General features: G+C 41.0%; 1 protein-coding gene across 3 annotated transcripts in view; it reads right to left on the minus strand.

Moving 5' to 3' along the window:
• Window positions 1-26,467, minus strand: part of dnmbp (dynamin binding protein) — a 67,948-nt gene that overhangs the window by 25,118 nt on the left and 16,363 nt on the right. For 2 of the 3 annotated variants that reach the window (XM_034707373.1, XM_034707374.1), the window contains exons 2-4: window positions 21,213-21,367; window positions 18,822-18,944; window positions 13,382-15,619 (exon numbers count right to left, since the gene is read on the minus strand). In XM_034707373.1, the coding sequence (XP_034563264.1) occupies window positions 13,382-15,619; window positions 18,822-18,944; window positions 21,213-21,357 (2,506 nt within the window). In that variant the 5' untranslated portion in view covers window positions 21,358-21,367. Of the gene's footprint in view, window positions 1-1,200; window positions 3,110-13,381; window positions 15,620-18,821; window positions 18,945-21,212; window positions 21,368-26,467 lie in introns of those variants that run through there. The other variant, XM_034707375.1, reaches the window with a different exon arrangement.

Raw genomic sequence — 26,467 nt, forward strand, 5'->3', positions numbered from 1 at the left:
AAATTTGCTAAATCACGTGGCAGAAATGACACCGTCTGCAGAGGTAGCCCAGCTTGCGTGCTGATTCTCCCTGCAGTTTCTCATTAAGGGGGGCTGAGCTGAGCAGCATCTATTGTGGCCCAATCAATTACTAGTGATTTCAACTCATACAACCCCACTTCAAAAAAACTGAAATATCCCTTTAAGGCATGTGGATGTTCACCTGCAAAGAGAACTAAAGGCTGGTGGTGCTAGCTCTGCTAACTTTAGTAAAACTCTGCAAACTAATTTGACTTTTACAAGCAGACTCTGTGATCCAGTGTTAAGATGTGTTAAAAAAAACTGAGCTTAATTTTAACTGCTTTCTGAATTCCTTCTTAGGTGTAGACTTGTTGGTAAGTCAGAATGTAAATGTCTGTTTAAACAACAAATGAGTCTCTTCAGAGGGAATTTACTTGTGATATTTAAGTATAAATCTGTAGTTTGGAAGACATTGTTTGTATACAAAACAAATTGTAAGATATCACCAAAAACAGAGACACTTTCAACACCCTGAATGCTACCTTTTATAAAGTAAGTTTTAAGATGTTTGTCTGAAGAAAACAACCAAAAACACTGAAAGGCAGAAACTGCACTGACTAGTTTTGGGCCTACAGAGCGTCAGTATTGAAGAGTTTAGCAGCAAACAAGAAAACTGCAGACAGCAGATAGAAAGAATGACAGAGAAGACAGAAAAACCAAGAGCCTACAAAACTTGTTCTGCAGGTTCTTACGCCTACAAATACCTGACAGCTCACTTTCCTGTGTGATAGGTGATACTGACACATACACACATACAGGTTCCAGCACACACACACTCTGTAAGGAAGTGAGTCTGGCTACTCAGCACTTTAAAGCCCCCAGCTTTGATTATAAGATCACCTTCAGAGGTCACCTGTGATAAGGCACGAGACTCCAAAGACTGTCGCTCTCTCTGACCTGCTTTTATCTACAGCGTTTGGAATGAGAACCGCCTTCTCAAACTGTGTCTTGTGTTTTTTAAGATATGTTAAGTGAAGTGGGTTGTATCTGAGTCTTCCATCTTAGCCTTGATGAATGAATTGTTGAGTGGTCTGAGCCTTTTAGTTTTAAAAATGGTAACACAAGATTAAAAAAACCTTATACAATGCAAATACACCATCTGGAAAACTTTCTCTCGCATGACAATATCTTTGTGTTTACCTTGTTTTTGTTTCCTGGTCGTGGCGAATTGGGAGTTTCGAAGTGAGCTTGGGGCGGTCTTCCTGTAGAAGCTGTTCCGATCTAGCGAGCCCACGTAAACAGGCTTGCGACCCCGTTTTGAGCCTGCACTCCCAGCACTTGACTCGTATCCCTTTTCGGGCTCATCATTGTGCTGGTATATAACGGGATCCTCATAAGAGTGTGCTTCCCTGAGCAACTTCTGGTTCTGCTGCTCAACCCATTCCTCACAGTGCGTCTTATGCTCTTTCTTAGGGTATTCCTCGAATCGTGACTCTACGGATATTGAGCGTAAATCTCGATATCTGTCTCTCAGCTTGTTCTGAGAACGATCCCCTTCTCTGGTTTCGTAGTGGTCCTCTTTCTTCTGCTGATAGTGGTCCACATCCCTTCGCTCATAGTGCTCCCTTGCTTTGTACTGGTCCCTCCTCCTGTGGTCGTCATCTCTTTGATCATCACCTGTCTCCCTGTACCTGTTATAGTGGTCCCTCTCCTTGTAACCGCTGTACTCATCCAGATCAGAGTCATACTGGGCCCTTCCTTTACTGGTGTAAGTGTCCTCACGCCTTCGTTCATGGACATCCCTGTCTTTGTAGTTATTTTCCCTGCGTCCGTATCGATCTTCTTCATACCGGTCATAGTATTGGTCCTTGCGCTTTCTTTCTTCATCGTACCGGTCCTCCTCTCTGCGCTGGTAGTGCTCCTTTTCTCTGTAACGTTGACTCTCTCTGGAGTCATAATAATCCCGATCATGGTCATGGTAATGATCACTGTCCCTGTAATCATCTCTGCGAGCATATCTGTGATCATGGTAGTCCTCGTACTCACTGTTGTAACTGTCCTGTTCTCTGAGATCATGTTTACCATGTCTCCTGTCGTCATACTGTTGTTGCTCTCGGTCATCATAGCGTTCATTGTATTTCCTGTCATAATGATCCCTGTGTCTGTATTTGTCTTTATGGTCATACTCCTCCAAGTCTCTGGGACTCCTATGGTCATAACGGTCAGCATGATGGTCATTTTCTCTTACCCAGTCATCCCTTCTTCTTCTGTCTTCGTCCAGTTTGTCATACTTTTCTTGGGTTCTGAAGTCATGATCTTTTTCTTTAGGCGCTCTCTTGTACTCCTGCTGGGTGTGATCCTCAGGGCCCTGGTAAAAGATATTTTTGCCTTTCCATTCAGATATCCTTACATCCAGGTGACCATCCTGTGATCCAGGGTGGAAGTAAACGTCGTGTCCTGGTGGGCCCTCTCTTTGGTGGCAGACATTGGCAGGTGGTCTGATTTGGGCTTGGTTTTCCCATTGTACTGGCCACGGCGCTTGCATATGCACTTGAGGTGGTATTGGCCCACCTCCAGGAACCATCATGCCACCATGAACTGGCATAGGAACTGGAACTGGGTCACCATGACTTGGTACCATGACTGGTCCCTGTGGCTGTCCAGGAGGAACTACTCCATATCCAGGATATCCAACTTGTTGCTGATGAAGCTGCAGTTGATGTAGTTGTTGTAACTGTTGCAGATGGGCTATCCTCTCCCTCTCTCTGGCCCAACCGGCATCCCCCAGCTCCTCCACACTCTTTCCTCTTCTTACCGGGGCACCGACTGCATAGTTCCAATCCACTGGACCAAACATGGCTGGGTTGCCGTAAACCACCGGACTTTTCATGGCTGTCTCAGGTTTAAATCAGCTTACCTAGTGCTGATGTAGTTTCTCGTTCAACGTGGCTTATTTCCTCTTTCCAAAGTCCTGCATTCCATAACAAAGCGCTGTGGGAGCCTCCACCTGTCAGGCATATTGTCTGTAACTCTCCCACTTGTTTTCTCTGTCTGCTCTCCACTGCCTCAGCAGGACTGCCCGGCCCAAGCACCTCCCAGCCCTGAGTGCAACCTAATCGTACCCTCCCAGCAGCTATCTCAGCAAATCAGGGAGGGAGAGGGGGGGCAGGGTTAGTGAAGGTGGGGCCTCCTTGGGTTAATGATTCAGCCAAGTCACATGAGTGGAGGATTAGCCCCACAGCCCCTCCCATTATTTCAATTGGCTCGTAACTCTGTTTGCAGCAAAACAGTCTGTCAGGAGAATTTCTTTGATGGAAAATGGAGACAAACTTTAAAGTCTGCCTTTGAGGGACTGACCAACTTTGAGAGCAAATGTTCACTGTCACTTCCACGAACAATTCTCTGTCCTTCCTTGCATCCTGTATTCTTTGTTTTGTCATTTCCTGTAAGTTTAACTACCATGATCAACAGGTCCTTAGTGCAGCCCGAAGTGATGCATAATCCTCTTCCTGCCTGTGTTTACAACCAGCTGTAACTTTCATATTCCAACTTTGAGCACTGAACCAAGGACTGTAACCTCAGCGGGTAAACTGAAACTGAGCGAGAAACTGACCTCAGTTCATCTGCTGGACTTTGCTCTACAATACAGGGAGGAGAAATCGTGCCTACGCATAAACACATTCAAGTTCATGGGATGTTTGTTTAAAACTTTTGTGTTTTAAGGTAATAATTACTTGAAAGAGTACTGCCAACCAGGAAACAGAATGTCTTACTAAAGTATAATTATTTTTTAAAGTTCAAAGGGATTTTTTTTAATGTGCAGGGGGAAAGATTTTTGAGAGTACACAGCCTGATTAGGCAAGAGCAGCCACCAAAAAAGTAGCTGCTGGTTGTGCACAATGAGCTATTGTTGAAGACTGTCCCCACTCTCAGAGGAGACACAATCTTTCAGTGTGAGAAAAAACCCAAGCCTATTCATAAAGCTGGGGTATAATATATCCCTCCCCCCTGTGACTCCCCCATGAAAGAGGCAGGAACTAAAGGGACAGGTTTAAAGGGCTTGTATCCTCACTAATACATGAGATAAACACATAAATGCAAATTTGATGGTTTCATTTTAAGATCCATTTAATCTCAAGTTTTATTAGTTGCTGGAAATTGTGCTAAAATACCAGATTCTAAGTCTTAAAACTATTACTTTTTTAAAAGTCAAATTAAGTTGCTTGTTTAAGAAAACTTGTGTAGAGTTACAGAACTCTATAAAACTTCTCAAAAACCAGGAAATGTAGTGTATTATTCAAATTAACTGGAATGAAAAGCTTTGAATAAAACTATATGTAAAGATTGTGATAACCACATTAACAAATTAAGCTGCAACCTTTGAGATTTAATGTTCACACTGTTACTTAATGATTTTGTCCTGCACCCTGAAGTTTCCAGTATTATTTAGATTTACTACAAAACAAGTGAAACTTACCCTTAAATAGTCGTTACCATCTAAATCCATTTCTAAAATTGATTTAAGGCTTAAAGAGAATGGTTGCTTTTATGTTGTACACAAAATAGCAACATTTATGTTTTTCATGGCTACTTAATGAATACTTTATAAGGGCACCAACATTGCACACAGACTCATGTTTTCACAGGGTTACTCTGACCACAGAAATCTAACATGGACTTTGCTCTCTTCTTACATAAAGCTGTTTAATTATCAGTGTTAAACATCTCAGCTTTCAGTCGCAGAACACAACCGAAACTGCTTTTGCGTTCGTGTGTCTACTGTAGGAATGTAAAATACAACATTCCTGGCAGCTGTGTTGGCTTATGTTAATGAGGCTGTCAGGCGCCTGATAAACAAACACAACATCAAGAAAAAAAAAAGATGTGATTTCTAAGAATAAGGTCATGCATCAAACTGTCCTCAGCCCAGAAGTCACCCACTTTGAAAGGCAGACTGAAGGAAACCTGAAGCTGAAATGGATCCTCAAAACAGCGTTTAATAGATAAAGCTGTGGTGTCAGTGAAGCTGTGGGAGGCCTTTAATGGTGGGTTTAAAGAAGAAAAAGAGGGTGGAGGTCAAAGAGCTTCAACAAGAAAAGAGCAGACACACAGAGATGATGGAGACAGAAAAAGATTTGCACTCATGTGTGAGAAGAACAGCGACTTTCACCACACTCATTTACATTTATAGAGAAGAGGAGAAGATCCTGATGCTGCTTCATTTTTTGCATTTATTTTTCTTGTTGGTTGACACTGGAGGGTTATTTGTGTTAAAGTGAAATGAGAGTTTGGAAAAAATAAGTTTCAATTCATCCAACTTCATTGAACATGAGCTGTTCACTATGTTAAATATGGAAAAATATGTTTTTTAGGTATACCATTTGGCTGTTTATTACCTTTTTATACCTAATCATTTATTTCCTCTTAGTTTTTTAACATGTTCAGTTTGAAAATATATATAATTCTATCAATCAATTGATATGCAAAAGCTTTATCATTTAAACTAAACAGTTCACAGACCTTGGATTTAACTGAGTGCTTGGGAAAAGGACGCCTTGACAACAAATGAACAGAATGAATGCATGACATAAACTCAGAAATAAGTGACATTTTCATTCTCTAGATTTTTGGACCAAAAGCAATACTAACACCGCAATAATTCAATTCTTACCAAGTATATTTGTCTAATTTCAATTGAAAATATTTCAGAACACTCACTATAACTCACACTCACCTGACAGGTCAAGATGTAACATGTAACAAGTAAGGCCAACATAGCATGTATTGAGTACAAAAAAAGATGCAAGTCAAATTTCTTGAAATAAGATCGTACGACTAGACTGATGAATGTAGGGAAGCACCGATCCGATCCTGGTATCGGATATCAGCTAGATCGGACTCAAAAAGCTAGATCGGATATCGGTGACCAAGGGCCGATATGTAGTACCGATCCATATGGCAGATCTATTTATCTCAGTTCTGTGTTTACAACAGACATGTACGTCTCCTACTTCATCAGCGCCGACTGGTCTGTGCAATTTTGCCCGGTGGAGCATGATGGAGGATAACTACAGAGGCTCTGCAGTTTAGGTGCATGTCACGCTTCTTTTGCTAACAACTCCGTCGGAAACTTGCAACATGTGCAACTGTAATGCTTCGACGGATGCCAGTCGCGCTGAAAAATGTAATGGGAGCCCAAAGCAGGAAGTTTAAGTCAGCTGTAGCCGACTGCAAAGAAGCAAGAAACCTTCTATTATGGACTCCAAAGTGTGAAAAAACGGACAGGTTATTGGATTTAATTGTTCCGGATCCTTGGAATTAAGGGATTCCAGCCTCTGGTTTAACACTTGGAACCCAGGTACAGTTACAGTACGCTATCAAGTCAGAAAAGCCTGAAGTTGTCAAAACATGATTCTATCCTCACATTAAGGAAAAGAGATTGTTAAATCAATACCAGGATCGGATCGGCTAGTATCGGTATCGGCAGATACCAAAGCCCAGGTATCGATATTGATATTGGGACCTAAAAAGTAGGATCGGTGCATCCCTAGATGAATGTGGTTAACTTGTAGGTTAGAGCAATATTTTGAAAACTTTTTTTGAAGAAAGAATAGATTTTTTTTTTCACACCCTGGAAATGTCTTACAGCATGCAATTCGACAGCAAAAGATAAGAGTATTTAATTTTTTGTTGAGTTGTATCCTTGTTACATGATCAAATAATGTAATGTTTTTTGTACTCATGATATACAGTAGTAAATAGCAAAGCTTGTTAAACAGAACATCATCTTGATTATTCCATCTATGGTTTTCATACATGCACATCACAAACTTGTGATATATCTCCTTTAAATAAACATTGCTTTAGTATAACTGAACTAAAAATCCAACAACCCCCTCCTTCCTTTTATCCTTCTTATTTCATTCCCAAAAAACATCCCTACCTGACTAAGGGTGAGAAAAGTTTTCCACCTTATTAACCCACATCTGATGCTGTGATACGGATCAGATGCTGACTGATAGCCACACCCTTTATAAGATATTCTGCCTTTCTCTGCAAATTGTTTTTCTGATGGAGGTGTAGTACCAAAACATTGCAAATACATGTATATTTTTTGCATGTTGTGTGGTGTGCAGGATGTAAAATGAATGACTTGATAGATTGTATTAAGTAAACATGGCTTTCTTGATAAGTTTTCTGAAACAAGATGTAATGCTTATTTCAAAATACTTATCAAGAAGATTCTGGGTGATGCTTTTGCCGCCATTTTTATTTATTAATGTCATTCCATCCTTATTTTTGGCTTGTAAAATCTTGTAATAAGATTGATATCTGGACTCTTCATGTCAGTGTGTTTTATATGAATGAGAGTTCATTTTTTTTTTGCAGTGCATATCATCAGACCAACAGCAACACACAGGAAACAGCCTTCCTTGCTTATCTCCATCCCTCATGTCACACTTCAGCTCTCTCGTGGAGAAAACCGGTCCCTCTAGTATGTACTGAGTATTATTTGAACGTTCCACAAAAACAAAAAGCTGTCTCAAAGTATGTGTACTGCTGTATTTGCATGTAAGGTGGGTTCTGTCTGTTTTAAGCTTGACTGTATCACTTTTTTCAAGGTCAATAAGGACTAATCTTAGCACAGAGTAGCTTTCATGTTCTTTAAATTGTACGTACTTTAAATTGCAAATTAGGTAACAATTAAAACTAGATACAATTTGTTGTGCTGTCGTTTGCTGTACTGGACACTTGGTCAGGATTCAGCACTCAGTTGTTCGATACAGTCAGAGAGTCAAAGGGGTTTTTCTTCGCCGAGCCTCCATGTTGAAATAACTCCCTGCCTTACAACAATAAGCTTCTATTGTCTTCTAAATGTTACACTCAGGAACACACCCTGCAAAACCACTGAGCGTACTCCTGAAAGAGCGCGTGTACATAGCAAGAGGATGACAAACACATTTTTTGCAACAAAGATCCTGAAACTATGCTGATATTTACTCTTCTTATTACGTACAATTATTACATGAGAAACAAAAGGAAGCATAACATCCTATTAACATGTCCAACAAAAAACATCTGTGTCAGACTAATATGTTGATTATTATCATATCTAACATCCTGCATTTCAAGCAGTTTTGGCTCCCGGAACTCGAACAAATCTCGGTCCATTTCCACCTCTGACGGTGCCACGCATATCAAAGAGAAACTGAGATTGCATGACTAATTTTATGACTTTGAAAAGAGGGTGTGAGAACTTTTCTAGTGTCTGGAGTGAATGGAAACTATGTAGTTGCATGACCCTCAGAGAAACCTGGAGCTTGACCCCAGGCAGATTCCTTTGATTGACAGACATACAGATGAGATTCAGCCACTTGTTAACATTGAAATAGGATAGATAACAGGAACGCAACAAAAATCATCAAGAGAATAAACATACAATGTTACTCCTTATTAAATTACCGTTTTACTACAATGACAAACAAGATTAAAGGAAAAGCAGCCACTTGTAATAGCTTGAATCTTCCAGTGGTAATGGGATTACATTAGCAAGACGAGCTTAGAGGAGGCGAACAATAGCCTCAACTGTGAAGTCTGATAATCTGTTTTTGATCATTGAGAAACTTGGCTAAGTAAGAGAAAACGTTTCAATTTGCCAAAAACAGAAGGGGATAGAACTAAAACTTACTAAAAAAATCGGGATATGTTAAAAATACAAAGACACCTCAGTGTGAAAACGGATTTGATTCCTTTTTGCATTTGTAATAGTAACAGATAAAAGAGCTCTGCAGTCAAAACACTGATGCAAATACTTCCTGTCAGGCAGATATCAGTGCCTGTGGTTTTACCATTAAGATAGTAAAATCTAGTCACTGATGTTCATTCATTCAAAACCATTACATGGAATTAAAGTGTGCAACATCATAGAATAAAATAATTACAAAGAGACTATAGATAATATCCAGACAGTGTTTTTGCTAATTTCAAGAATAATACTCTAAAATCCAATTTTACTGGTCTTATGATAAAAATAATAAGTTATTATGTAATGCTGCACTATGAAAATGAGCTAGGTCCCACTAACTGATTTCAAACACTGCCTTCATTGACTCGGTGCCCCTCGAGACAACTCAATCCCACTTAATGCATCCAAACAGATCTTAAAGGAGCCATGTTTTTGTTTGTTGTTGAATTAGAGCAGCACAATAAAGTGCATTTTCATTTCAATGTAAGCAGTCATACTGAACACAATACAGAAGTCTGAATTTTTTACAATAAATACAAGAAAAAACACATGAAATCAAGCCATGCTGGCTCACTCAGCATGTATACACTTTACTTACTGGGTGGAATCCTGAGTATGATGGTTGTGTTTTTACATCATTTTTAGTCAATCAGAAGAAGCTCGAGCTAACTATCAGCCACCCTCCAATTAATTGGTGCCGTCTTAGTGAACATAGCTATGTAAAGACAGCTATAAAGAACAGCTGTTAAATGTTAAGAAAACTGTGCGAAAATGAATGAGCATTCTTGAATCTGTTGATTTATCACATGCTCGACCCTTATTATAGACACGAAAATCATGACAAAAGTGAAAATTCTGGATTCGACGTAAAAAGCATGAAAAAAGTGAATAACTGTGTGTTCTTGTTGAGGTAGTAGGGTAGTCCAATCACACTCCGACACAGAAGGTGGTCTCCATGCACTTTAATGCTGGTTGGCACCAAGCGGCAACCTCTGGTCTAAAAATATGAGTCCAATGCGGAAGTGTTATAAACTGCAATTCATCGAGAATCCGCTTGAGGCTGGCTGCAGAAACACTGGAAACCATATAGACATGAATGGAAAAAAGACAATCCTTGCCGTATTAATAAACATGTTTATAGCCTGGTTCAAAAAACGGCTTGGCCCTACATAGCTAATCTCTCTATCTGCACACACTGTACAGGGGTGAATTTTTTTCTAACACGACGGTTCAGAAGATATTAAGCTTACAAGTTTTTGCCCAAATAAGGACATGACTGACTTGACTCCCGGTCGGGAACACATAGCTGCTGGATAGGAGGCTCAAACTCCGCCTCTTTACCTGACACTATGCCTGGTTGAGTTCCGCATTTCCAATATGGCTGCCTCCATCAATTGGCTTCAAAACAGATGGGTGACGTCATGGATACTACGTCCATATTTTATACAGTCTATGGTGGGCACCCATCATTAGAGGACAAAATCTCAGAAATGTGGGTAACAAATGCCATTAAGTAGAGAGAGGGTGGGGGGTCCTGAAGCTAGAGAGGTGAAGAACCACTGCCCAACTGTATTCAAAATTCTAAACAAGAACACCAAAAAGCTTTTAAATGTATGTTGTACACAGCACAGACGTATTTGTGAACAAAAGCATATTAACTTAATTAACACACTGTCAAACTTTCTAAGAATGACACGTTTTGGGACAGTTTTTCTTTTCGACCATACTTTTGTAAATTAACTACGATTTATTTTCTTAGCACATATAAAGAATACAAAATGACCACCAAGTTATTCACATTTCTCTCGTACTTCCTCTAGAAAGTGCTCTTGCCAAAAGCAAAACCAAACAACTGCAATGACTCAATAAGCCAGATCAGTTGCAGAAAGCTTTTCCCTGTTGTGGCCATAAGTTCTGTCTAAAAACAGCAGCACTGAATGCTTCAATTCAAGCCTACCTGCTCCTCTGTTGGACCTGGCCTCCCAAGCGAGTCCAACCAGTGTGGAGAGGTGAGCCACGGGCCATGTCACAGCTCGCCACAACCACACTTTGGGCCGCACTCTGGCCATGCCCTGCCCTGTCTCTCTCCACCGGAGTGAGAGTCCACCAAAAACCCACACCAAATGTAGTCCTTCTCTTCACTGTTTTTAAAGAGGAAGTGATGATGGAGGAAAAGTATGAAAGGTGCAGAGTGAGGAAAATCTGGAAATTTGGATGGAGAGAAAGAGAGAGAGAGGGACTTAAAAGAAGGAGAGAGGATGGAAAAAGAGACAGAGGCACATGTGCCTTGCTTACCCTCTCGTGATATGTGGAATGCACTTCGTACCTATGTGAAAGAGTGCTGTGCTGCCTGAGACGACACTGTACAACCAAGACAGTATGAGATGGCAAAACAAATCTGAGCCTATTAAATTCTTCTTGTGTTTCAAACTGTTTCATTCCTCTGGATGATTATTAATTTGCATTGGGATAAGTTGAAAAATTGGTTAGAAAGCTGCTGTGAGATCTAGACTCAGGTTCTCACATCATCATCTTTGGTTTTATGTGACTGGTAAGACTTGAAAAAATATTGTCTTACCATGTACAGTTTAAAAAAATGACTGGTCATGCCTAATGAGATTTGAAAGACATTTCACACATAGTTTAACTAAAGTCTACCTGATGAAAATGATACCAAACTGGAGATAAATTACTTTCTTTTGCTCCACCTTTAACCTTGGAACTAAATGCATCCTGCCAAATCTGCTCTCCTTGTGTAAATCAGCATTGAAACGGGACAAAGCAAATTTAGCTTTGCACATAATGTACCACTGCAGTTATGAAGCATGTTATGATAACTCTTATTATAAATACACAATCCTTCTTCCGCTGATCACTGTTGAAGGTAAACAGGGATGTCTTGTTTGCATTTGGTACCAAGGACTTTGAATAACTAGTGTTCCTGCGAGTGTTTGTGCATGCATGTTTGTGTACATGTGTGTGTGTGTCAGGATCAGTATTACGAGTCAAAGAGGTAATCTGGTAAGCAGTGATGATGATTTTTAAACTCCTGCTATATTACTTTTTGTCCTCACTGAACTGAAATTACTTTTACACTAACCTGCAGGCGTCAGGGCTGCAGAGGAATTATATGACATCAAGTGAATGACATTCTAGTGGATCAGTTTGAGAGTGCTTGGTTGTGTATGGCACACACTCGATGCTGCTGGACACCCGAATTTCCCCTGTTGGGGATGAATAAAGTATCTATCTATCTATCTATCTATCTATCTATCTATCTATCTATCTATCTATCTATCTATCTATCTATCTATCTATCTATCTATCTATCTATCTATCTATCTATCTATCTTAGTCTCTGCACTGCTTGATCCAACAACTTGCGCTAATGCAGCTTAGTGGTTTGTGGATTCAAAAATGTTGATTGGAGAACCCTCGGCATAATAATTGAGGAATGAGGTCTGATAATGATCTTTGACATATTGGCTTAGTTTCTCTAAGTTACTTGAATGTTCATGTCAACATTGAACTGTATAGAGTGAAGTGTTGTAGTATTCGAGTCCAGGACTCAAACAGCTTAAACTCTGACTTGAGCAAGTCCAGCAACAGGACTTGGTAGATGAAAAGGAGGACTCTAGTTATTAATAGACACAGTTTAATTGTTTTTGTTTGTATTCTTATAAAAAAGATCTTTATCATCTATCCAGTTTCGAGCAGGGCACAGCTGGCGTGTGTTCACCTGCATGCACGTTCATGTGACTTGTTTTTCGAGCGGAAGACAGAGACAAGCTCCACCTCTGACAGACCTGTCCAGGATGAACCCTAGTAGGTGGGATGCTGATGCTACTTGGACTGTTGAAAACATTATTGTTAGCAAGATGCTAGCTCACAGTAATGGTCCAACACAATCCAATCAGGTTCATAATTCACATTGAAAAGTCTAGAGTGAAATAACGATACTCCTCATTAATCCTGAGGTAACCAGGACTCAACACGGATTCAACTCAGATTTTTCTTTGATGAATCACACTTGACTCCAGCTTAAACATTGGGGACTGGAGACTCGACTCAGACTCAAGGTTTGGTGACTCAATTTTAACAGTCATAAATGAAGTCATTTGGTTGGCTCTACGGATGGAAGTTATTATTTAATATCAAGAATTCTGCAAAATATCTAGTACAATAAATAAATAGGTAAGAAAATGTAATTCTTAATTTTCTAATTCCAAAGTGGTGTTCATTTGTTAACTTTTTTGTCACAATCAAAAGTTTCAGGCCAATGTTTTGGAATTTATAATACAAATATTGAAAAAAAAGCTAATCCTCTTTCAGTCCTTTGTAAAAGAACTGAAATCAGAGAGGCATCCTGTTAATTGACTAGTTAATTAACAGAATTGTAAAGCATGCTCATCTCATACATATGTATTTAGAAACTTGAAGTGTTCCTTAGTTCAAACTTTGTCACCTCCAAGCAAAAAAACATTAAAGGGTTCAGTGCTGGGTCAAACCCAGTTGGTGAAAGTCTCAGTTTAGATCCAATCAAGGCTACCCAAATCCAGATAGCTGTGTTTGTGTGCAGCAACAAAGGGATAAAAGGTCCCATGATACTTCTCCCATTCCCAGTTCCCATCTTACCTTGTAGCTGCTGCTGTTCCAAAGCCAGCGTCTCCAGCGTGTAGTTGCAGAACTCCAGATTCTCCAGGGCTTGCATGCGCGCCGTCTCATCCTCCTCTTCTTCCAGCATGGTCCGGAGCTCCTCAGCTGTGTGCGAGTATGCCTCCATGTCATTCTCAACCTCTTGTAACCGTAGCAGCAGCTGGTACTTTTCCTCCTCTTCCCTCTGTCTCTGCCTCTCCAACTCCATCTCTCTCTCCAGCTCTTTCTCCGCTTCCAGCTGGCACTGTATTTCATGTTCCTGAGCAGCTGCAAGGTCACCAAACTCTGTCTGCCTGTCGAAGACGTTTGCGTCTGCTTCGTCAGGGGTGTAGAAGATGTGGTTGTTGCCGTAGGAGTTGCTGGTTGGAGGAGCAGTGTTTTGTCTCGGGAATCGAGGAGGGGGACGTGGAGGAGGGCGGGCAGGTTTGCACGCAGGTGGGGCTTGGGGACGAAGGAGTCTAGGGCGAGGAGGAGGAGGGCGGAGGGTCCTGCACCTCTCTAGTGAGGAGTTGGCAGAGTTTGTCTGCAAGAGGTGGGACACAGGTGAGTGAGAGGAGCCTCGGATGATATCACATTCGTTGTTGAAGTCCAGAATAGAAAAGTGGCGCAAGACTTGGGATTGCAGGTTCGGATCATCAAGAGAAGTTGCTTCCCTTGGAGCACTAGAGCTCATGTTGGAATCACTGTAAGAAGTGTTCAAGCTTTTCTCAAATTCAAAAAGCTGCTGGGACAATTTGGTTTCCAAGTCACCTGCTGACATTGCCATGGCATCTAATGTCATGGATGTTGGAGCGAAACCATTGGAGCTACACGCTGATTGCTGGGAACGTTGGTGCCTTTCCGAACTACCAATCATCATATCTGCATCACTGACACTAGCATGGCGAGACAGTTTCTTCTGCACATGGGCCTCGGCAAGGTTAAATAGCACCTGGCCGAGACTTGAAGTTCCATTATTGGTGGTGGAACCATCTGATGTTGGCCTTTGATGGTATCTGCTATCTTTAGACCAACCGGGCTGAGTTCTAGGAAGGGTAAGGCTATGGGTAAGTTTGGGACGTGAGGATTGAGAGTTTCCATTGGTATAGCCAGATCTGCTTGTCCCAGAAGATGGACCACGGTTCCTATGGTTGCGCGCAGGCAGGCTAGGCCGTGCTGGGAGTCTTGGTCGTGCTGGAGGAGTGGACTTAGGTCTCTCTGGTCGTCTTTGCACTGGAGCAGAAGGTCTACGTGGCTGAGCCTCTGGCCTCCTACCCCCATCTTGTTGTGTTCTGTTGGTAGTTTGATCTCCAGTACTTCTGTTCTCACTTTGCCACCTCTGCTCCTCCGTCCTCTCGAAGTAGTCCAGGTCCCAAACTGTATGATCCTCGTATGTACTCCAGTCTGTATCAGTCTCTGATTCATTGGGGCATAATCGGCCCGAGCTATAATCAGAGGTAGAGCTATTGTCCTTGTCTTCTTCAGGTTCAATATGTGTTTCTTCTGTGGGTTGCTGCCCATTATCTTCCATTTTGACGAAACGATGAGGAAAAATACCACGTCTTCCTCCAATCTCACCTTCCAGCCAACCATCCTCCAAAGTGCTTATAAGTCTAATGCGATCTCCTGTGTCGAAGTCCAACTCGCCTGGTTCCATCGCTCGAAACTCATACTGTGCCACTGCATACACACCACCCTCCTCCTCCTCTTCTTCTTCTTCAACTACGGCTTCTTTCTGTTCCTCTTCTTCTTTCTGAAAAGTCTCTCCTTCCTCCTCAGTCCCCTCTCCTGCATCATAAGCGTCCTCATAGCAATACTGTTCTGAAGCATTGCTCAAATACTGACAATCCATCGGCTCCTGAGGAGACCTGAGGGGACCCAGGAGCTCCACAAACCCTTCAGGAAAGATGCCCCGGCGGCCCTCCAGCTCCCCCTGGAACCAGCCTGGCTCTGGCAGACCAGTGATCATAATCAAGTCCCCCTCGCGAAAGTCCAGCTCCTCGTTTAGCTGAGCATGGAGGTTCATAAGGGCCCGGGCTTGGCCCAGGGCGTAAGGAGGGAGCTCTGAAGCTTGGGCCTGGGCTGAGCGTTCAGACAGCTGCCTGGAGCGGCCGGACAATTGCAGTTCCTTCACGCATGATGTGGGGAAGAGGCCACGGATGCCCCAGGCATTACAACCACGCTGCCAGGTTTCACCAAGGTCCATGGACCCTCCTGCCTCCCCAACAACGACATCACCTAAAGATACCAATAACAAAGGGAATCATATTAAGTATTCATTTTATTGATGCAAATCCCATTAGAAGGAGCTGTTGTATGCTGTGTATGAAGATTTTGGCAGCCCAGGAGGAAAAAATGCCACAACTTCTCTCTTTGCTGATGCTGTCCTGTTCATACATTTGAAGGCTACCTCATCTGTGAATGCTTGGCCTGAAAGAGTGTGCTTTGTCTGACACAGGCCTGGTGGTTGCAGACTAAACAATTTAAGATGCCTGAACAGACATACTGAATCTTAGGGCTGATGGTCTTGGTTTCTTTGGTAGGTCATATTGAGGCAAAATAATTCATTTTTGCCTATCTATTAACCAGTTAAAAGCTTCTTACAGCAGGGAAAAAAATGATGTCAATGTTCTGGATTCTCCCACTTGTTCTCAGGTCTTTTTATTTTCATACTAGACGTGTTATTTCAGTTAAAAAGATAAAGGGCCGCTCTCATGTTGATGTTTTAAGCCCTGATCATTTTGTGGATGAGTAACCTTTCATGTCATTGTAAGTAATAAGAGGCATATGAATCAAACTGCAGGTACCCTTGAGATGCCCCTTTGCTGCTCCCCTCTTTTTTGTCTTTCAGTGCTTGTTTATGCCCTAGATAATGGTGTACTAATTTTAACCCATAACATTTCACTTTATTTATTTTATGTATTTATTTCACTTTATTTATTGTATTTCATAATATTTATTCTATTAATATTATCTTATTCATATGTTTTTATTTCATTCTATTGTAATGTTTTGATATTAAGTTGTATTCCCTCTAAATGTTACCATGGGTGGGGTGGTAGGGGATTCTACTAATAAGTATATGTCATCACTGTGAATTACTACTGTTGTATTGAAAAATTCATGAATAAACTTTGTTTAAAAAAGATAAAGCTTCACAACGTAGACTAACTGGTAAAGGTAGTGACAGCAGAGATAATCCATCCTGCTCGTTGCTCTATCAATCTACAATGATTGTATGTTGTTTATATTTTATAAGTGTGTCTAGCAGAAAGCTTTGGGGTAGACTTGTTCCTTTTTGTTCTGCTGGGGAAAAATACATAATAAAAAAAATCACATGTAAGCAACTTGATGTAAGCTGACAGGCATTGTGGGGGGGGGTGGGGGTGGGGGATTCTAACCCTCACAGGTATTTTCAATAATTTGGTTCCTACTGATGTGCGTATTATGTTATTTTTGTTTTATTTTGTTATTGAATTTCTAATAACTGTACAAGGGTCAGCACCGCCACTAATATATCAGGAGAATCAGGAATTATGGGAGTGTTGACTGGTCCTTCAGGAGTCATGGGGGTCACATTCCAAAGACCTGCAGCTCCACCTCCCATTGTGTCTGGAACCAAAGCTGGATCACAGCCAATATGGACCATGGAAAATCCTACTGGAAATGAACATTTAAGCTCCCCAAGTGGCCAGTAAATACTTTTCCTATTTTTCATTTGAGCCAGGAATGTTATATTATCAGTGACACAACAAAATTAGGAAATTGCCGTCCGGTAAATCTGGACAAGATATTTGACAATCTCAAATCTACTGAAGAGCAGAGTGTTGAGTTTCTGTTGTATAACAAATATGTCTGGACCTAAGCAGACATCCTCTGCATGCACGAGCCAGAAAACAACACTTAAACTATTGCTATGACTAAAACTAGTACTAGCTCTTCTAAGGACATTAAAACAGAAGAGAAAAGTTTTACCCATTTAAAGGATCTCTGCAAACATCACTGTTGTATGCCTGACGGTGTTATAGATAAAAAATCAGAAGAAAACACACACACAGAGAGAGTACTGTAAAAGAGTGAAACAATTCAGGAATGTAGAAGAAAAACAAACTGTCAAGTGGGAAGGTCTGTGTAGGTTTGGCATTTGGGGACATCTAGTGGGGAGTTTTGGAAAGTGTATTGTGTCTTCTATACCAGGGGTTCCCAAACTTTTCAGCCTGCAATCCCCAAAATATAGATGCCAAGGACTCGCGACCTCCACTGTTCCTCAAAGTGATTTAATGTGGCTTCATTTAACTGGTCTGCAGAAAGTGACCCTACCTATATGAGCATGTAGCTGTGTTTCCTTTGCTGTTATTAATTAACCTACTGCTCCTGATGCTTTTGATAATTAACTGTACACTAACCATAAACTTAGGAGTCATCTGGCAACAAAGAAAGGCAGAAAACTCATTACATTTTCTATTTTCAAGGTTTCATTTCAAGGTTAGGTACTATTTTTGTCGATATTTTTTACTATAATGTGTAAAATGTTCTATTTTTAGATAACTAAAAAAAAAAAAACATTCTGGAAGACATCTCACGACCCCCCATTTGTGTCTGGCGCCCCCCAGGAAGGTCCTAACCCACACTTTGGGAACCCCGTGTTCTATACATTTCCCATTGGACATGTGTACAGGTTTATTTTTATTTGTTTGATCGTTGTAATGTCACATATAAATACCTATCTGTTTTACTTCTCTTCCAAAATGGCATTAAAACATACCTCAGCACTGAAAAGTGAAGCCTCTGACTTTACAGTGAAATTATCCAATAGCCCTAGATCAAGAGCAACCCCATGAGAGGACAGATAGGTATAACTGTAAAAGACTGCGCTCCTGATGCAGTTTAAATACATTTTACTGTGAGTAAGCGTTTTTACATGTAGTAATATTCTCATTTTGTTAAACTTATCACAAATTAGAAATTTAAGCTAATAACGGAGCTCCTGCAAGGAACTCTGTGTGTAAGAGCAAGCTTTGCTACAGTGTGATTTGCAGGATACATTTTGTTTTTCACTTATTTTATAAAACAAATAATATTCTGTTATAATGAAATTGAATTGCAGAAAACATTATGTTCAACTTCAGAGTGTCTCAGAAGCAGAGGCAAGGCTTGAGTAAGGTCACAATTCAAGTACACTAAAACACAAAACAAACAGTTTACCTGAGCACAGCGACATCAACAAGCAGCATTAGTCTAAGTAAGGAAACATGAGCCATTAGAAAAACAGAAGTGCTACTTAAAACGAAGTGGCTGGTTTGTGTTACATCCAGTATCTTGTACAACTTACAAAATACCAGATAACAAAGCCCATGTGTGTTCTGATATAATAATCACAAGGAGTGATTCATGCTTCAATCATTGTATCAAAACGTCATCGTGTCCTGTATTTCTGTACCTCTCTTAAGTTGAAGGTTACCCGCCTCGGCTGAGCTGAAATCGTTGATGCACACGTACAGTCTGTCTTCAGGTTTGGTGCTGGGGATGGTGATCTCTTCCACAAAGGTGCTGGGGAACTGACCTGCAGACAGGAGACAAAGCAGTTCAATTAATGATATTGCACAGAGCTCATATATCTCCCTATCTCGCCATAAATTTAACCCAAATTTATCTCCACAATGTCCAAAGTGTAAGACAGAAACCGGTAGTCTCCCACACTGCCTATGTCATGTAGAAAAATCCAGCGGTTCTGGCAGACAATCGAACAAGAAATGTTCTTTTTCTTAATTTATTATATTTTAGGTTGTTTTTATGTACAGCACTTTGTGTTACAATGTCATTGTATGAAAAGCGCTTTATAAATAAAGTTTAATTGAGTGATTGATTGACATACACATTCCCTTTTTGTTTTACTATAGTTAATAATTAAAGACTTTCTAAAAAATATTGATATGTGTATGTTTTTCACAAGCAGTACAAGGGTCAAATCTGGCAGTAATCCATATTCGTTGAAATGTAGTTATTTTCGTCACAAAGACAGTTCAATCGTTCCTGCGTCTGATATCACTTGAATTTTCCAGCGAACTACACTCACTTTACATCCTCATTTCCCCTCTGAGGGAATCCCCTTCCTTATTTTTGGACACATTCGCCTCCTGGAAAACTTCAGTGGATTTCAGTGAGTTTGACCCTTTAAGGGCAGAGAGAGCCAGGGTACAACGACGCACATCTCAGAGACAACTTTACCAGAGTGCTGGGTGGTCTTTCAGGATCTTCTGCACAATCTAAATTTGAGCTTCAAGTGAAACAAACATTTTTTTTAAGCGGTTACTTTTGAAGTATGCCTAAACACGCGATTATTCAAACTTTCCAAAGAAGCTCTACTGGATTATTCACAACTGTCACCCTGCTTGGGAGCAAAAACTTTTTTTTCATTCTTATTTACATCTCATATGACGCCTTAAAGCAGGGGCGTCAAACTAATTTCAGTTCAGGGGCCCACATACAGCCCAAGTTGATCGATGTTGGGCGGACCAGTAAAATCATAACATAATAACCTATAAATAATGACACCTCTACATTTTTCCCTTTGTTTTAGTGCAAAAAAGTACAAGTACATTCTGAAATTGTTCACATTTAATGAGCTATCTTTCTACAAAAACAGCTGTTGTATTATTCACCATGATGAGTCTCATAGTGGGGCAGAATATTTTACTCTTTAAGCCCTGAAACCTGCTGCGAACACACCAAACACACAGGTTACCCATTCACCTGACACAGAGTGTAATGTTTACTGCAAAAGAACAGATAGATTATAATACTGAACGAGGTAAAGTTGATTATTTTGGACCCCTCAGCTCCAGCATGAACAGTTTGCTTGCTGGACAGTGTTGTATGCAGGGGTGTAGTGCTAGTGTTAGTAGTTAATGGATCATCTTATAGTGCTCTAAAAAGTCTTTATGAATCTCAACTGGATTATACAAACAGCAAGTCATCTATTTTCTCACTTTGAGAAAAAAAAGTCCCGGAGCACTGTTCAGGTGCGCTCCGTCAGCACTATGATTTTATGCGACCCCAAGAGGACAAATATGAAGTAGTAGTTACTTTTATTGAAAAATTGCAATTAATGTCTTCTCTGTAATTTTTTCACTTTGCAGAGTTGTTATGTGGGCCGGATTGGAACCTCTGGCGGGCCGGTTTTGGCACGCGGGCCGCAAGTTTGACACCCCTGACTTAAAGTCTGCACACTTACTCTACAGGTGGTCAGACAGTGCCTGTAGTTTAATGCACTAAAACATGTGAGGAAGTAAACAAGGAATTATTCATATGTTTAGAAGAGTGCCCTGGCCAAGATCGGCAGCAGCACAATCCATCAAAGTTAAAAGACATAGAATACATCAATACAACATGACTACAAACACATGTTGACATATTCTGGATCACAAAACAGAAAATGTTATTGATCATTGGAAAACAATGCTAGTCTGCTTTATTTTCTGTTTTCAGCCAGGGTGCTGTATAGGGGAGACCAGAGCCCATGACTGACAGAGGCCTAAATAGGTATCAGAGCATTTGAGGTAGTTAAGTGGAAAAGTCTAAAGTGGTATTTTTTTCATGGGGTCCAAAATCCCTAGCATCACTCCTGTTTCCAGCACAAACAATTTTAAGATCTCAAACGCTTCAACAAGGAAACAATGGATCAATAAATCAACCATCTTCATTAAGCTACAACAGCCTTTACTTTTGGTTTTCCATTGAATTGTTACGAGGAAAAAAAGTGTGCACATTCTTTCAAGAAAAAAATAAACTTCACAGTCTTCTCAATAAAACTTTGACCCTGTTATCTTACCTGTGACACCATCTTTGTTACCAAGCAGCCAGAACTCATCCAGGACACTGAGCACCTCGATGACATCACCAGTAAAGAGTGGCAGCTCTTCTGAGACGCTGGGGAGGAACTCGAACACGGCACGCACCACCGACCCTACTTCCATTACTCATTACCTGAAGAGGTTGAAAAGAGAAGACAGAAATATAGAGATTATTTTTTTACACAATGTTCAAGCAAGATGTGGATATGTAACAACGTTTTTTTTTAATCTGGGAACATGTTTGCGTGTTGTAAACAGGGCATTCTGACGCCAATCAAAATCCTCTCCATACAAATCCACAAACGCCTGATTAAGAGAGTAAGCTTTCATGAAACAACACCAAATAAAAAGGGGGAGTGAGAGCATGAGAAACCATCTGTAAAAAGTAGAGAAAAAAAGAGAAAAGCTAAAGAGAGAGCTGTACTTAAGACGGCCGAAGGACATTCCTTGACACTCTTGTATTGTTCTCGTTTCTCTGCTTTTTCATGAGGAAACAAGGGAGAGTTCATTCACTTCAAATTCAATTCAAAAAACTGTATTAGTCAATAGAGATGTAAAGGAAGGACAGATTGATGTATGTAGAGTAGAGTATTTTTTTACTAGTTTTATTGCTGATCAAGTCCTGTGCAACAACATGTTAATCAGCAAACACAAAAAAACACACAAAATATGGCTTTATTTAGTGTTTTTGTGGCTCTTGTGTCTCATAATGTTGAGACAGACTAACCAGGTGGGGATGGATGCAATAAAGAGACTGGAAACGAGAGAAGAGGGCTGTAGTTAGCTTCGATCAATGAAGCCTCTGTTAAGTGGACCAGTGGAGCCAAGAGGGAAAGGCTAATGGGACTCCAACCCAGTTCAGTGTCACAGTCCCTGGGGAGCGATGTGGCTCAGGTTCTCCTGGATGCACTTTAGGAGGTGGATGGTAAAGAAGCAGACGACGAGCATTATCGGTAGAGAGTAACAGCACTGTGTTTGCGTCTCTGTGAAGGTTAAGTTCTTCTGTTTTGGTGAACAAAAGCAGCTGCTGCTCACTGTTCACTGATGTGAACTCAACACCACACAGTGTTAAAGACAGAGTGAAACCCAAGCCAAGGAATTAACTAATGCAAGAAAAAAAGAGGGTAAAACACACAAGGCGGTAACACAAACAGGCTGTGTGCCTCCATGTATTCAATGAAACAGGAGCCATATTGTTGTTAGACTTTAGATTTTTTACATCAACATAAAAGTTGCTATGTGTCAAATGTGATGATTTTCATGATTTAGGGACTGTGTTCACGGATAGCTTTTTTTTTTTAGGTTATGTTTTTGGCCTTTTTTGCCTTTATTGTATAGGACAGCTGAAGAGAGACAGGAAATGTGGGGAGTAGAGAGTGAAGGGGGACATGCAGGAAATGGTCGACCAGCCGGGAATTGAACCGGCGACCCCTGCAACGAGGACTGTAGCCTCTGTAGGCCACCAGCGGCCCACTGATTGCATTGTTGTGCTTGCAGTACCCATGACCTCAGTTACAGGGCACTTCTTATCTGCGCTTATTGTTCCTAGGTTACAAAAGTTATCCTGAAACACTTTTGCTACCCTCATAGTGACCATCAAGGTTTAATTTGAAATACTTTGTTTGCTTCCTATTTGCTTTTATTCAAGCAAATTTTAGAAAGAAAAAAGAAAACAATTGATAAAAATAGTTTTTTAGCCTTAGCAGTAGCTCATGACCGGAAAATTCTACCTTTTTTTTTTTTTTTTTTAGATTTTTCAAAAGTGCAAGTACACAGAGACATAAGACAAAACAATAACAGACATAGGAAAGAAAAAAATACAATATAATGGTGGAAGTCTACATTGAAAGACATGTAGTCTATGGCTATCAATGAAATCATCTATTACATACTTAAAAATTATGTCAAATTGATAATAGAATAATGCAACCACAGATGTACAACACTTCACTTTATTAGTGCAACCAAGTAACAATGATGGGCAACATCTCAGCTTTCTCTTTTCTCAAAAAATATAAAATGAGCTAAGAAAAAAACAACAGAGCCAGCAAAGGAATCAGGAAGCTGCCTTACTGAAATAATTAAATAATAATAATGATCAGAGGATCAGTGCATTAATGACCTAAATAGAACTGAATGACAAAGATGGCCACAAATTTTTCTCAACTCAACTCAACTCAACTCAACTCAGACTCAAAATATACCTGCTTAATCATGATATTCATCCTGCTAAGTGGTCGAGATAAAACAAAGCAAATGTCACTTTTTTTTATTTGAGTTACCGTAAACTCTGAAAAAATTGCACCGGTGTAAAGACGCACTCTGTATTTGAAGATCTCTCAGAGATTTAAAAAAATGTAAACTGTCTTCCTGCATGGCGATGTCTATTATGATCAGCGATGTCTACATCTTGGAGTTTCTGTGCAGCTGTGTCGCTCTTTTTGTTCCGTTTGTTTTCACTATCGGGAGTTTGCACTCCTGCTAGCTAGAGCAATGGTTCTCAAACTTTTTGGAGTCAGGGACCCCTTACAGGTGAGAAAACTGTCCAAGTACCCCCTCATAATTGTAACACAGATTAAGCACATTAGTGATGTGTCATGATCAAAAGCTGCGGCTCTGAGAGCCGATGATTTATAGTGAATCAGAAGAGCCGGCTCGCATCGAGAGAGAGCCGGCTCCAATATTTTTCCTTTCGCTACTTAGTTCGCATAGTGCTCAGCCCCAGCTCTGCTCACAGCAGAACTTTGTTTTGATTGGTCAGCATGGCGGCCATGCGACCAATCATATGTGAGGATATAGGATACAGGTGATGGAGGGGAGGCTGTGTATCCTGGCTTCATCTGTTCCTTCAGAGAGAGTCTTCTTGAAGACCGGGCAAATACTCACTGAGAGGAGAAATCGGATCAGCCCATCCAAGCTGAGGCATCTGATTTTTCTCAATGCCAACCTGAGGACGTTAATGTTTGCTTGAGTTGGTTCTGTTTATTTTTACCTGAGTTGGTTCTGGTTCTGTTTGCTTGAGTTTGGTTCTGGTTCAGTTTGCTTGAGTTCGGTTCTGGTTCGGTTCTGTTCTGGTTCTGTTCTGGTATGGTTCTGTTTCTGTTCTGTTCTGGTTCAGTTCTGGTTCAGTTCTGGTTCAGTTCTGGTTCAGGTCTGGTTTGGTTCTGGTTCGGTTCTGGTTCGGTTCTGGTTCGACTCGGTTCTGGTTCGGTTCTGGTACGGTTCTGGTACGGTTCTGGTTTGGTTCTGGTTTGGTTCTGGTTCGGTTCTGGTTCGTTTCTGGTTCAGTTCTGGTTCGGTTCTGGTTCGGTTCTGGTTCGGTTCGGTTCCGGCTCGGTTCTTGGTCAGGTCTGGTATGGTTCTGGTTCAGTTCTGGTTCGGTTCTGGTTCGGTTCTGGTTCGGTTTTGGTACGGCTCTGGTCCGGTTCTGGTTCGGTTCAGTTCGGTTCCGCTTCAGTTCTGGTTCAGTTCTGGTTCAGGTCTGGTTTGGTTCTGGTTCGGTTCTAGTTCGGTTCTGGTTCGGTTCTGGTTCAGTTCTAGTTCTGGTTCTGTTCTGGTTCGGTTCTGGTTCGGTTCTGGTTCGGGTCTGGTTCGGTTCTGGTTCGGGTCTGGTTTGGTTCTGGTTCGGTTCTGGTTCGGGTCTGGTTTGGTTCTGGTTTGATTCTGGTTCTGTTTGCATGAGTTTGGTTCTGGTTCTGTATGCTTAAATTTAGAACTGGTTCTAAACCTAACCCTAATCCTAACCCTAACACTTATCCTAACCCTAACCCTAACCCTAATCCTAACCCTAACCCTAACCCTAATCCTAACCCTAACCCTAATCCTAACCCTAACCCTAACCCTAATCCTAATCTAACCCTAATCCTAACCCTAACCCTAATCCTAACCCTAATCCTAACCCTAATCTAACCCTAATCCTAACCCTAACCCTAACCCTAATCCTAACCCTAACCCTAACCCTAATCCTAACCCTAACCCTAATCCTAACCCTAACCCTAACCCTAATCCTAATCCTAACCCTAACCCTAACCCTAACCCTAACCCTAATCCTAATCCTAACCCTAATCCTAACCCTAACCCTAACCCTAATCCTAACCCTAATCCTAACCCTAACCCTAATCCTAACCCTAACCCTAACGCTAACCCTAATCCTAACCCTAATCCTAACCCTAACCCTAATCCTAACCCTAACCCTAACCCTAACCCTAATCCTAACCCTAATCCTAACCCTAATCCTAACCCTAATCCTAACCCTAATCCTAACCCCAACCCTATTCCTAACCCTAACCCTAATCCTAACCCTAACCCTAATCCTAACCCTAACCCTAATCCTGATCCTAACCCTAACCCTAATCCTAACCCTAACCCTAACCCTAATCCTAACCCTAATCCTAACCCTAACCCTAACCCTAATCCTAATCCTAACCCTAATCCTAACCCTAACCCTAATCTAACCCTAATCCTAACCCTAACCCTAACCCTAATCCTAACCCTAATCCTAACCCTAACCCTAATCCTAATCCTAACCCTAACCCTAATCCTAACCCTAATCCTAACCCTAACCCTAACCCTAATCCTAACCCTAATCCTAACCCTAATCCTAACCCTAACCCTAACCCTAATCCTTACCCTAACCCTAATCCTAACCCTAACCCTAATCCTAACCCTAATCATAATCCTAACCTTAATCCTAACCCTAACCCTAACCCTAATCCTGATCCTAACCCTAACCCTAATCCTAACCCTAACCCTAATCCTAACCCTAACCCTAATCTAACCCTAATCCTAACCCTAACCCTAACCCTAATCCTAACCCTAACCCTAATCCTAACCCTAACCCTAACCCTAACCCTGATCCTAACCCTAATCCTAACCCTAACCCTAATCCTAACCCTAATCCTAACCCTAACCCTAACCCTAACCCTAATCCTAACCCTAATCCTAACCCTAACCCTAATCCTAACCCTAATCCTAACCCTAATCCTAACCCTAACCCTAACCCTAACCCTAATCCTAATCCTAACCCTAACCCTAATCTAACCCTAATCCTAACCCTAACCCTAACCCTAATCCTAACCCTAATCCTAACCCTAACCCTAACCCTAATCCTAACCCTAATCCCAACCCTAACCCTAACCCTAACCCTAACCCTAATCCTAACCCTAATCCTAACCCTAATCTTAACCCTAACCCTAACCCTAATCCTTACCCTAACCCTAATCCTAACCCTAAC

This window comes from Notolabrus celidotus, chromosome 18 (genome assembly GCF_009762535.1).
Source record: "Notolabrus celidotus isolate fNotCel1 chromosome 18, fNotCel1.pri, whole genome shotgun sequence".
NCBI classification, from domain to species: domain Eukaryota; kingdom Metazoa; phylum Chordata; class Actinopteri; order Labriformes; family Labridae; genus Notolabrus; species Notolabrus celidotus.